Source organism: Lagopus muta, chromosome 1 (genome assembly GCF_023343835.1).
Source record: "Lagopus muta isolate bLagMut1 chromosome 1, bLagMut1 primary, whole genome shotgun sequence".
Lineage (NCBI taxonomy): Eukaryota > Metazoa > Chordata > Aves > Galliformes > Phasianidae > Lagopus > Lagopus muta.
In genome coordinates this window covers 60,292,879-60,306,250 of record NC_064433.1, presented here as the reverse complement: position 1 = coordinate 60,306,250, position 13,372 = coordinate 60,292,879, and the positions used below count along the sequence as shown (strand labels likewise).

At 47.0% G+C, this 13,372-nt stretch overlaps 1 protein-coding gene across 1 annotated transcript in view; it reads left to right on the top strand.

Moving 5' to 3' along the window:
• The first annotated feature begins 11,934 nt into the window (after nucleotides 1–11,934).
• The window catches only part of CACNA2D4 (calcium voltage-gated channel auxiliary subunit alpha2delta 4), a 114,191-nt gene continuing 112,753 nt past the window's right edge, over nucleotides 11,935–13,372 (top strand). The window contains exon 1 of the mRNA XM_048948412.1: nucleotides 11,935–12,023. Within this exon, the coding sequence (XP_048804369.1) occupies nucleotides 11,935–12,023 (89 nt within the window). The remainder of the gene's footprint in view (nucleotides 12,024–13,372) is intronic.

Here is a 13,372-nt window from a genome sequence, read left to right as displayed (position 1 = left end):
AGCTAGTAACGTCTCCTTTCTCTTCCACTCTGGGCAGTTTCTCTTTATATGTCCAACCTTACCACACCTGAAACACCTCTGTTCACTATTCTCTGACTGAGGCCTAGATCGATATCCTCGTAATTTTCCTTCTCTTTGCCACCCTTCAGGACTCAACCTCTCTTCTATTTTCCTTTCCCTATTATCCATTCTTTGTTTCAGTACACAATCAACTGTGGAAACCATTAACCCAGCCCTTGTATTCCATCCTTCTATCTTTTGAAGCTTTCTTTGTATGTCTGGCCACGCCTTAGTTACAAAATTCACCTTAAGGAGGCTTTGTGCTACAGGATCCTCAGAATTCATTCCTGAGTATTCTCTCATTCTGTCTCTAAGCTCTTCTAGAAAATCACTAGGGGATTCATCCTTATTCTGCTGAACCTCAAATGCCTTAGTGAGATTCTGGGACTTAGGCACTGCCTCCTTAATTCCAGCTATTATTATATCTCGCAAGTCCTTCATGTTTTGCTGATGTTGTGCATTATTACAGTCCCAGTTAGGGTCTTCCACTGGGTATTTTTGCTCTGCTGGCACCATCCCAAGGTGTCCAGGGGGATTATTCTTTTCCTATTCTTGCATAGCAGCTCGCCTGATCATAACTCCTTCCTTTCCAGTAAACAATATACCTATGATAGACACTAATTCCATCCATGAGTACAGGTTAGGACCCAGAAATTGGTCCAATTATTCTGCTACTGCTACAGGATCCTCAATTAAGGATTTCATTTCCTTCTTAAAATTTCTGACCTCTCCACTTGTGAGTGGGGAGTTTACACAACCTATTTGCCCCTGTCCCAATGGGACCTCCCATCGGGTGTACATGGAGGTGTTAATCTGGTCAGTATCAGGGAAAGGAAAGTTTTCAATATCCCTCTTATATTGTTCTAACTCTCTTCTGAGCCCAGCGTGCCCTCTTGTGAAATGACTCTACGGGTCTTCTCTTGTTCTTCTGGGGAAGTGACTGTCACCTCTTGTACTACACTAGGGTTATATGGGGGGTAGGTTCTCTAGGGGATCCCATTGATTAGTTTTCTTTCCTAATTCCTCTTCTTCCTGATCCAAACCTTTCTTTGCTAGCAGTAGACTGACCTCTTGTGTCCAACAAGCAGCATATTCCGTTTCTTCCTCCAACAAGGGAGTTTTATTCTTTACATATGAATTCAAAATCTGACAAATCCAGTCTTCGTCAGATCTGTATTTTGGCCAAAATAGTCATTTTCCCTGTAATGGCTCTCTAGGCCATATCTGTGCACAGTATCTAAACATCTCTTTCCTGTCTTTGTCCCTAGTTTTGGGGTTGGTTTTCCAGTTCTGAAGCACTTCTCCCAAGGGGCTATCTATAGGCACAATTTTGGGGACCCTCTTCCCCTGCTCTCGGTAGCTCCTATTACCCATCCCTCCAGAATGCTACCATGAACTCCCCAGCTCACAGGTTACCAGACCCCCATTCTCAGATTTTGGGCCCAACCCCCCACAGTACTGTACTCCTATCTCAGATTAATAGGGGTGCACTGCTGGCACTTCGTCAAGTGCACAGGGTACCGCACACCAACAGCCCCCTCCCGAGACTCCTCCTTTCACCAACAGCCGCTCCATCCATCCCTGGCCGTGCCCCTCGCGGGACAACAGAACCGCAGGTCGGGACTCTGCACTCGCTTCGCACTGAAGTGCATCCCAGTCACACACACTCAAGAGTCTCAACCGACCCCCAGGGCAAGAATTAAATTCCCTTACCTTGGTCCGTGCATGAAGTTACTGGGTCGCAACAGCCAACACCCGTGCCTACCTGTCCCTTGGCTTTCACAGAGCCCGTCCCTTATGTAAGTAACAGTCTCAGTTTCCTATCGACCGTCCCAGGGAGTCACCTCACCACCCAGACTGGAGCGCTGAAATCAGCGGGGTGCACCTATCCTGTCCAGGGCAGCAGGGGAGATCCCCAAGAGGCAATAATAATCCCGGACGAGCCCCCAGATTGTTGGAAACATCCAAATAATTTTCCAGGACGCTATCTCTGATAAAGCAGATTTCATTCACAGTTGCAATGGTGGGCCTCCTGCAAGCAGGAGTGCACACAGAAAACAGCGTTACATCTTTTATTCCCTATTGCCCGACCCTTATCTCTTTCTCCCCTGGTTCCTCATTGGCTGAGTACTGCAGGTTCACACTCTTCTGCGATGCTTCACTGATCACACAAGTACCCAGTAAACACAAATCCTTGCCATCCCAACACAAATTTCTTAATTAGTTAATTACTTTCTAACAATTGCTCTCTCAACACCTAGTCATTGCTTTCAGACACCTGCTTTGCAATTCAAACATAAACATCAACCTCTTAATTAATTATCCTCCAGCATTTGTTCCCTTCACACTTGGTCACTGTGTTGATCACTTGTTTGTCCTTGCACACAGATAAGCTTGGAAGGAGGATAGAGGGGAGTATCTTGGAGCCTGCCTGTGGCATCCTAACAGAGTGGGACATTCCCACAGAGTGGGACAGTCCTGCTTTGTGTAAAGGCCTTGGCTCCTTGAAAGCTTGTTTAGAACACTCAAAATCTATTGCAGCTTTGTGAGAAAGAGTTTGTCACATAATTCAGTAATTATGTTTCTAAAATATGTTACTAATACGTATATGGTATTTCTACTTTTCACATCAGTTATTTCTAAGGACAAGCTTCAGAATACAAACACATTATGTTCTACTTCTTCAGATCAATTGCCCTTACCAGTATCCAATGCAGAATCAGCATTCCATTCCCACATTTAAAACACTGTGATCTGATCTTTTTTTTTAGAAAATATCGACAATAGCGGTGATTTCATAATCTGCTTAAACATCTTTGGATGAAAGCTCTTACATAATTTTAAAGGATGTTTCTTGTGTATATTTTGTATGTCTCCAACGTCACTGTAAGAGTGCTCTCCTGCAAAGACCTAGACAGATACAAAGCGCTTTTATAAAAATTACCCTTGCAAAGAGGAGAGAAGGAAATACTATCATCTCCATCTAAAACTGCAGTGACAAATGGTTACACAGTGGGTTTATGGCAGTTGCAGAAGAAGTAGAGAGGCATGGGCAGAGACTCAGCCACATACCACTGGAGTCTTTGTCCTTTCTGCATCCTGCAATTTTTGTTTGTAGCAAACAGAAATCCCTCCGTCCAGCCCAAATGTCCCCCACCCCCATCAGCAGCACTTCAGAAGGAATCAGCAAGTTGTGTGGGCAGGGAAAACAAGAAACATTACAGAGCAAAGAGAAGCAGCAGCCGTGTTCCCTTCCCCTGCAGCATCCCACGGGCTGGACAGCTGAGGTGGCCTGCACATGACAGCCTGCTGCAAGACAGAAGAGCTAACACAGTCAGCAGAAGCGAACAAAAAGTGATGGTATTTGCACATGCAGTGACTGCATTGATCAAAAAATAAGTCACAATGCTCTGAGATGTGCTCTCCCAGCCATGCAGCAGAGCTGGACCAGGGGCTGTTCCCCTTACCCTTCTCAGCCCATTGGCAGCTGCTCCTTGCTCAGCTTTTCTCAGAGCCTGTGATGAGATTTGTGAAGTGCTGCTGACAGAGCTACTTCCTCCCTGAAAATGTTTTTCTCCTACCAAACAACTGCAGCAGCATAACAGGTGTCCTAAGGGCTTTCTGACAGTCTGCTCAGAGGTGAGCAATTGCTGCTTTGGAAAAAAGGCAGGATTAACAGAAAGTCCCTTTTCAGGGAGAGAGGAAAAGGAAGAACCTCCCATGTGCTACTGTTTCTCTGCAGATGCAGCTTTGCCAGAACAGGTGAATCTATTCGAATCATAGAATCATTGAGGTTAGAAAAGATCTCTAAGATCACCTAGTCCAACCCCAAGCCAACACCACCATGCCCACTGATCACAATCCCTCAGTGCCACATTCATGCAGTTCTTGAAATCCCCTGCAGGGATGGTGACCCCACCACCTCCCTGTTTCTTAATATCTAACCTGAACCCCCACTAGTGCAACTTGAGGCCATTACTACCTGAGAGAAGAGGCCAACTCCCACCTCACCACAACCTCCTTTGAGGTCATGGTAGAGACCGATGGTGTTTTCCCCTGAGCTCCTCTTCTCCAGACTGAACAATCCCAACTCCCTCAGCCACTCCTTATAAGGCCTGTGCTCCAGACCCATCGCAGCTCCATTGCTTTCTCTGGACACACACCAGGGCCTCAACGTCCTTTTTGTAGAGAGGGACCCAAAACTGAGCCCAGTACTTGAGATGCAGCCCCACCAGTGCCAAGTACAAAAGGACAATCACCTCCCTACTCTTGCTGGCTGTGCTATTTCTGACACAAATCTGTGATACAAAAATCTGATACTGATTCATGACCACCTCCTATCAGGACCTGTAGCTACCCCTCTCTTTGGCCACAACAGCCTTTAGAGACACCCTGCACTCCTGCATAGCACTGCTTGCTGGCCCCTCAGCAATAAAATGGCTGCCGGCTCCTGAGGGCTGAACTGTGTGCTACCTTGGCATCTGTGTTTGTCTCTACAGCTTATTGGCCCTGGCAGCCACCTGCATGGACAGCAATTTTCCTAGTGGTTATAACGTATTTCTACTCGGCTACCATATGAAGCACGATGATAAATCCAGCTGATTGTTGTCATTTTTTCCTGTGGCCATTCCAACCAGTCAGCTTTTCTCAGTCCTACACAATTAATTACAATTAATTATAAGGAATTTTTAGTTACCTGAAGCTAAAATGCTTCCTCTACTTCCATCTTGTTCCATACAAGACGCATGAGATTACAGCACTTAAAGACAAAGCTGACGCGAAGCGGAGGATTTGCAGGTAGCACGGATTGGAGATGCCCCAGCAAAGGACATGCTGAGTCCTGGGCCCTGTTTCCATCTCAGGCTGTGATGAGGGCTGCCAGCTCACCTGCTTTGCTCCTTGCCTCACTGCTTGATGGAGCCACCCTGAGCAGAGCAGGCCTAGGTGTACACTACAACTAGAACGGGAATCACTCCAAACTGGGAGTGCCTGTTAACTCTGGCATCACTTGCATGTGTAAAGCTCACGTCAGAGCTGCAACAAGCAACCATTGCTAACAAGATTTCAGTGCAGGTCTGCATGACTGCTGCGAATCAGGTATTCCATGCAGGCATCTCCAGGGCATGGCTGCACAGCTTCTGTCTGAGATTTGGGAGCCTCCATCTCAGGTGTTAGCTTCAACCTCAGTGTTGTGCTCAGCAGGAGGCAGGCAGCTGGAGTGTGTTTCTTCAGCAAATGGTACATGACTATAGACATCAAAGCTTGGGATAAGAGTTCTCTTCTTCATTACATATGCATGCATTATTTATCAATAGCTCTGGTGAACCTAAGACCCAATTTTTGTCATGGGAAGTGAATGCATTTCTCTAATTTCAAGCACGTTGCAGACTGCTCTGCTCAGCTAAATGGTTTGCTGAGTTGTCACTGTCTCTATCGAGTGCCACATGTGCTGACTCAATGCCAGGAGGAAGCAGAATAAGTGAGGCTGCTAGAAACTGATTGTTTCAAACATAGATTTTGCATGCTGCTACATGTTACAGCAAGAAGAGAGAGATTATTTACTCCCATATGTGCACAGATGAGACTATGTCCTGGTGAGCTGCCATGCCCTCTCAATCTGATGCCCTCCTGTATGCCCAGCATCCCATGAGGGATGATAGCTGCTGGTGTGGGGGGCCAGCTTGAAAGAGTCTGAGTTTCTTCCTCAGCTAATTTGTGCTCCTTGAAGGAAATCAAAGGAGCTGACAGGTGAGACAGTTAATTGCAGGCTCGGAGGCAATTTAGGGTTGATGGGAAGTGGTTCAAGTCACCGGGGGCTTGAAGGAGCCCCTCTTTTCATAGTCATAGGTCAGGGGAGACATCTTCCTCTCACTGCAGGAGGAATCACAAAGCAAAATGCAAGCTGCTTGGAAACTGTGGATCTGGTGTGGAAACCTTCTCACAGTCCTTCTCTTCCTCAAGACTGTCATGGTATTTTTAATAACAATTGATGGCTGCCTAAACTCGCAAACATGTTTTCATTAATATTCATGAAAGAATGGACTGTTTTTATCTACACCTACATCAGTGTGTGGTAAAATGTATCTCAAGCCCAGCTTTTATGTTTAATCGCACTGAAACTGGATCACCTCTGATTTTTATGGGGAAAAAATAGTTTGTTTTCAAAGGAGGAAAGCATGAAACGTTATAATTTCTGACCTAGAATTTTGGCAGAGCTGCTCCATTCTCTGGTATCAAAATGGATGGGGGAAAAAAAACAATTTTTTGAGATTTTTAATTGACCTCTGAATATTGCAGCCATGCTGTTATGCATTTCTACAATAGCACCCACCCAGACATTCAGTGTAAGCACTCTGCAGCCATTAGCCAGTAAATACTTGTCAGAATTTCTGCATGTACATGGGGCATTATTATCAGATCATGAAAGAAAGAAACTCATCTCTGCTCCCACATCTGTCAGGGGGAAGTTTTGCCCTGAGAGGGTGATGAGGCACGGCTGCCCAGAGAAGATGTGGGTGCCCCATCCCTGGAGTGTTCAGGGCCAGGTTGGATGGGGCTCTGGGCAGCATGAGCTGCTGGGTGGCAGGCCTGCCCCTGGCAGGGGGGTGAGAACTAGATGATATTTAAGGTTGCTTCCAAACCAAGCCATTCTCTGATTCCATGATTCTATGTTTCTATGATCTGCCAACTCTGGCTGGGACACAGGGCAGAGGAGACTTCCTTCTGGCCCAGACAGCAGCTCTAATTTGACCCAAATACCTCGATGCCGATAACCTTGTTAACCTCTGTATCCTTATTAACACACTGAGCAGTGAGAAGTAGGTATTTGCAGCACATCCTCTGAGCAGGGTCATTGCATGACATGTTTAACGCAAAGGATTTAGCAACACGAAGGATGCTGCGAGACGCGCACTGAGTCAAGTGTTTTTGTGGCTGTGGAGATTAGCAGATTAAGTGGCATCATTTCTTTAGTCACTTGATGCATTGCAGTTCCTGGGGCTCCCCAAGAAGCAAAGCCTCCTCCCTCAAAAAAGCTGTTCTAGTGCAGCTACTTTATCAGGAAAGCTTTAATCCCTTTCAAAATGGGGTTTCCCTTTCTCCTAATCAAGTTCTTTCAAATCATGCGGACTTGAAATGGAAAAGATTAAGTTTAACCCCTTGGTAGTAGAGGGAGAGGGCTTAAATTGACTTTCATTCTAGCTACCTTGTGTCAAGACCCAGGAAAGCAGCTGTCTGCGCACAGTTCTCTCCCCATTGAACACCTCTGTTCATATTTCTTTTTCATTTTTTTCCCCTTTTCCTTTCTTCTTGTTTCAACATGGAGTATTTAAACAAGTCTAAATTTAGAGTGGAAATTTAGCTGTGGAAAAAAAAAAGAGGAAAAAAGACAATGTAACCAGGCAAAGGCATTAATTAATGTGACACCTACATGTCTGCTTCTATAAACAACAGGTAGAGCATGCAGCTGAGATGAGCGATCTGCAGGCAGATATTCGCAGAGCTACTGAATGGAAGGAAGGTCTGAAAGGCCATGTTGGCCAGAGTCCTGCTGACATGGGGAAACTCTGTAGGCCAAGCATGCATCCATTGTTCACTGCTTCTGAGGCAACTTGAAATGGAGAGATTTGGGGGTATAGCACCTGCCTGTACCACCGGAGCTACTCTAAGGGTGAATCTGTACTCTGCAGAGATCTCAGTGAGGCACTCTGTACATGCTGTATGTATTCAAACCAAGATCTCCATGTGACTGGTCACTCAACAGCATTGCCCCAGTGAGCTGCAGCATCTGAGGCTCAGTGGGATAGTGCTAGCTCTGACACTGTCGGACCAGAGGGAGGGCAGCGCACACAGGGAGCAGGGATTGGGATAGGAGTGGGGATAGGGATAAGGATGCTTCCCAGCCCCCAGCCTTGGGGCCTGTCTGCAGCATCAACACTACTGAAGGAGCAAGTCTGCAGCCCTTTTCACCCAGTAAATCCACTCTTCTGTGAAGTCAGCTTGCAGTTTTAACCCTCCTCTGAAACCTGATCAGAAGAGATTTGCATGGCCAGCCAGTAAGCCCACAAATAAAAGTGCTTTTCCGACACTGCCTCTGGCAAGGGTCCCCTTTTCCTGGCAGCTGCTGGACAGGCAGATCAAATTCCCTGCTGCTGGAGAAACACCTCACAGCTGCCTTCCAAACCACGCCAGGGAACAGTTAAATCTCCTCAGACAGGCCAGAGACGTCGTCCTCATATCTCCCAAACAGGATACAGGCTCCAGCACTGTTGAGAAAGGAGCTTTTCAAGCACAGTGTTTGAGCAGGGTGGAAAGGAATTTCTATACCCAGACACTTGGTGTCCTGGCGTGAGACAGAGTATGTTGTTCCCATCATTCTTTGTTTTAAGTTATTGAAAAAGCAAAGAATTCTTATTAGGCTATGATGCTGGTTTAAGCTCAGGATGATGGTACAGCAAAGATTTGCTTGGAGGTGCCGGCAGACATGCAGCAAGTGCCTCCATAATGAAAACCAAGGGAGTACCCATCTTCTACATCCTCTTCCCAGTCCTGATATCCACAGTGCAGAAAGGACTCCATGTAGGCCCCAAGATATTTTCCTGAAGAACAGAGGGCTCATCCTTGCCCTGCTGCTTGGGCTTCCTGGGAGACACACATACCATGGTGCCACGGGGAAGAAGTATCTGGTGACCAGCTTCAGGCAGATAAGCCTGGCATCAGGAGGAGCTTAATGCCCAAGGGGTCTAAGACACTGCCTCATCTGCTCTTCATCTCCATGAAGCTGCACACTTCGTTCAGGGCTGTCCCCTGCCCCCCATTCCAGCTGGTTTTCTGACAAAGAGAAGCTTGGTTGCTACCAGTTGTGCCTTGGCAACCTGTGCTGCAAGGAGAGAGGCTGCCTCAAAAGGCTGTGCCATGCACGGCAGAACTTTCTGATCAGCTTTTTATGGTGCTCAGTGTAAAATTTCCCTTTCTTTGTTTTCTCCCTTTCTCTTTGTATTTATCTTGCTTTAAGACTGCACTTCAGTCTGCTCAGGCATTCCCAGATTAAGGTCATCATGTGAATGCATTAAACAAATGAGGATTTCTGGTGTCTGTAACAAACTCACCTACAACACTGCTTAAACCAGTGTTTTGACTGTATTTGTTCTTTGGCTGATCTTGACACTTGCCAGCACCTTCTCCTAGCAAGATAATCCAAACTGACCTCAGTTTCTAGTAAAACCAGAAACAAGAAGAAGTGGTAAATCTTCCCTATATTTATGAACACAGCACAAAATCACACTGGCACTTTTTATTGCCTCATGGTCTAGCAAATGTATCTCTAACTTGCTCCTCTCTCTGCCCCCATATCTCTTGCAACCCTCCTCAGATGCTCACACTTCATTAAGGATTTTCTCTCATTCTTTCTCATAGGACTCATTTTCTTCTTCCCCAATGAGACCTGCTGTCATTTATCTCCTTTCTGTGCCTCAGCTGTGCTCACACAGTACAGTGCTGAGCTCTGCAGAAGCACCTCCACACACAATAATCCCATTAAGGGCTCTCTAGGCACCTGATGTTCTCCAGTTTTCTTTGTTGTTTTCATTTCATCTTTGAATTCCCTTCCCTTGCAACTTTGGGTCATTAAGAGGTTAAGTGAGGTATACCTGTCAGGTGATATCCATTAAACAAGATCAATACAAATAAAGGGATTTGGGCCTCCCCGTTTAGCGTGTTGCTGCATCTCATTGCCTTTTCTACGGGTGTTTCAGGATTTGCTCAACACAGAGCAGGACTCTTTCCAAACCCATTTGGATTACACTGGGTCCCCGCTGCAAATAGCACACAATGACTGGAAAAGCTAGCACAAAGACGCTGCAAAATCACTTACAATAACTCTTTGCTTATGGCTCCCTCCAAAGTGGAGAGAAAATGTTGTATGTAACCCTGATTCTCCTGCCTTCAGCTTGCACTCAGATTTTTTTTCAGAATGTGAACTTTCATTGTCTCCTTCCTGGAGTATCCAGACAAGTATCCTGGCAGGCCTGTACTCTACCCCTCATTTTTAATCTTGGTAAATGAGAAATGAGACCTTGATGATCAGTCTTTGTGGTCCCTGTTAGAACAACATACTACTCTTCTCAGGATGCAGAGAGAGGAGGAGGAAAAGGAAGCAGCAGCTGTCTGACCCCATGATCCCTGGTGCCAGCACCATCTTCTTAGTCTGGGGAGGAGCGATCAGCTCCTTCCATTCTCACAGGCAATATATTACACCCCTTGTCTGCAGAGAGTAGTTGCTGGAGAAAGATATTTCTCCATGCTATGCTCACCAAAAGAGTCGTCTTGGGGCAGTCCAGATCTGTGCTGACTCCTTGTCAGGGTGAGAGCCCCCATGGCATGTTTTGGCTGTTTAAGAAAGGTACTGGTATGATCTAGACCTGTCCACCTGTTACCTTCAACTGCTAACAGTGCCATTTGCTGTACAGCCACAGTACCCCAAAGGCACTGTCACAAGAGTGTGAGTTTATATGTGCAGAAATTGATTTTTTTTTTTTGTAGATTTTAAAGTCTCAAAGAGTCATTTCAACCTTCCTGTGTAACCCTTTGCACAGCACAGATTTAAGAATGTCATCTGGAAATTTCAGCCCTGTCAGACCCACCATCTGCTTGAATAGGATCATAACTTAAAAGACATTTGGTTTGGAGTAAAGATTGCAGTAAATGCAGAAACCAGCCTATCCTGAGGCGAGTCAGCTCTGTGATGACTTAATTGCTCAGCCTGAGCTTTCAGTCTCTGCATCACGCAATTTAACCTCCATTCCATGTATCACCCTTTAATTCCCTTATCTGTATTTTCTCTGCCACTTCTATTGTCCCATTTAACATGTGGCACCAACACTGCATTCAGCAGCACATCTATAATACGTGCTTTGATTTTACTTCAGTTGTTTGAAGTCACTTTGCCCCCTCACATTCTTATGAAAAACCTAATGATCTATTGTGGCTTTGCATTTTATAGAAAACAAACCATTTTAAACGTGAAGAAGATGATGGAAGTTATTCTAAGAGTGGGTTAACTCATAGCCGCAGAGTCAGGCTGCTCAACAGGTCACTCTGCTCATTTATATCTTTCCACTGCTATATCTACAGTTATTTATAATTCATACTCCTCACAATGATAATGAGCTTTCAAAGCATGCCCCTCATCTGACTGTGCACTTTGCTGCTCGCTGCTGCTCTTCACGCTCAGCCATTGGCTTCCTTTGATTCATTGGTCTCCAGACACTGATTAGGGGACGGCAATCTCAATTGAATCTTTCCCAAACTGAGAGGTTCAGCTATTAACAAAGCATCACTCACATGAGGAGGAGATCAGGAGATCAGGTAATGGGTAGTCCTTCTGACTGCCCATCCCTTTCATCTCTCCTACATGAGGTGTCTGGACATTTCAACCGCACACAGCACTTGTACCCCAAAGTAATAGTGCCAGAGTGGGTACCCAGCATCCCACGCTATGGGTGGGTGAGATCAAATGTCGGGGGGCTTTTTTGGTCCCGCAGCTGTGAACCCTTTAAAGCAGGCCGGCCTGACCTCCGGCTGGAGAAGCTGAAACCCGTCTTCAGGAATCAGAGTAATCCCTGGTGATTTTATCCCACTCCACTTCCCTAAATCTGTGGCTGCTGCTGCTTGGCCAGGGGATTAAGGGGCTGCCGGGGGATTACGTAGCCGCTGCAGCTCAGGGCACAGAACTGCCTCCTGGCGCAGCCATTGCTGGGGGCACGGGGCCAGCAGCATGGCGGGGGCTGCACAGGGACCCCCGCAGGGCAGCAGGAATGGCATGGATCCCGCACATCCCGCCGGCCGGGCCCCTCGCTGATGATTGGCACATGGAGAATGGACCGTGGAGCCATCCCGCTGCTGCTGCTCAGCTTCCTCTGCCTCCTGCCCGCCGCCCAGCTTCAGACCAAGATACCGCTGGAGACGTGAGTGCTTCCTCTCATTTTGAGGTGGGGTGGGGTGGGAGGGGGATGGCATTCCCTCCAGGTGATGCGAATAGCAGTGGTGATGGATGCTGGCAAGGACACAGGACAGGAGCCACAACTTCAGCTCCCAGCACTAGCACTGCTGTTGGAGCCTCATTTTCCCCACTCGCTACGCGGGGCAGTGACACCCATCTGCTCTAGTTAAGCACCTGGACACCCACTAATGCTCCAGGATGTGGAAGGCAAAACCAGCTGATGGACACCTTCATCTCAGTGCAGGCGCAAGTTGCGGTGACACAGCCATGGAGGCAAACGTAGGCAAGCCCAAAGCCCTTGCTCAGGGCTGCTTTCACGAGTGCTGCTTTGCAGTCTACAGGGATAGCTGTGGCCAGAATCCAGCCTCAGGAGGCACAGGAGATGGGTGGTTGGGTGAGGGCTTGTCTCTCAGCATAAAAGCAAGACTGCTGCTGCTTTTACCTTATATATCAGCAGCACTAGTCAAGTGCACTGGAAGCTGATAAAAGCAAGGATGTGCTTATGCACACTTGTGTTTATTCCATGTGGATGTCAGCAGGGGAATCTGAGCGGAGGATGGGGCCCACAGCTCTTTGTCTCACCTGCTCTGCTCTGCCTTGGTGTCCACCAGGAGGCTCAGAGTGCCTAGCAGGCCAAGCTTGTGAAAGCCTCACCTTGTTAAGCTGACTTAGGCAAGTTAAATCCTGTCAGGATTAAAAACGTCTGTAGGAGAATTGGTGGGGCAGTGGCTCTGGGGCTGGGATGATTAGTGTAGGGGAGTAGTTAGTGTGTGGAGGGGACAGTGCTGCTGTCAAGTTTGTCTGCTAGACCAACCGAAGTCATCTCATGCCTTTTGCTGAGAATGAGAAGGTGTTTTGCATTCAAAAAGTGCCATCAGGTCCCTTGCAGATATGCTCACCAACACAGCCCTCCTGATTGTTGGAACTGGATGATCTGTATGGTGCCTTCCAACCTAAGTAAGGCTACCTATGATTCTGTGATTACAAAGTGTGGCACTGACTTCATGCAGGGGGCTCCAGGATGCTTTGCCACCAGGGTTTCATGCACCAAACCCTACACCAACAAAGTGCTCCTGATGCTGTGCCACAGAAAAGACACAGAGGCCACACAGAGTGATGCCAGCCCACTTCACACATCTGCACAACCCATTTGTCTCCATGGGTGATGTCGCTCCCTTTGAACTGCAGCAGTGTCCCTATGCTCTTTAATAGCAAGAGATGGGTAGATTTAGGTTAGATATAGGGAAAAAATATTTTACAGTGAGTGGGGTGAGGCACTGGAAGAGGTTGCCTAGTGATTGATGCCCTATCCCT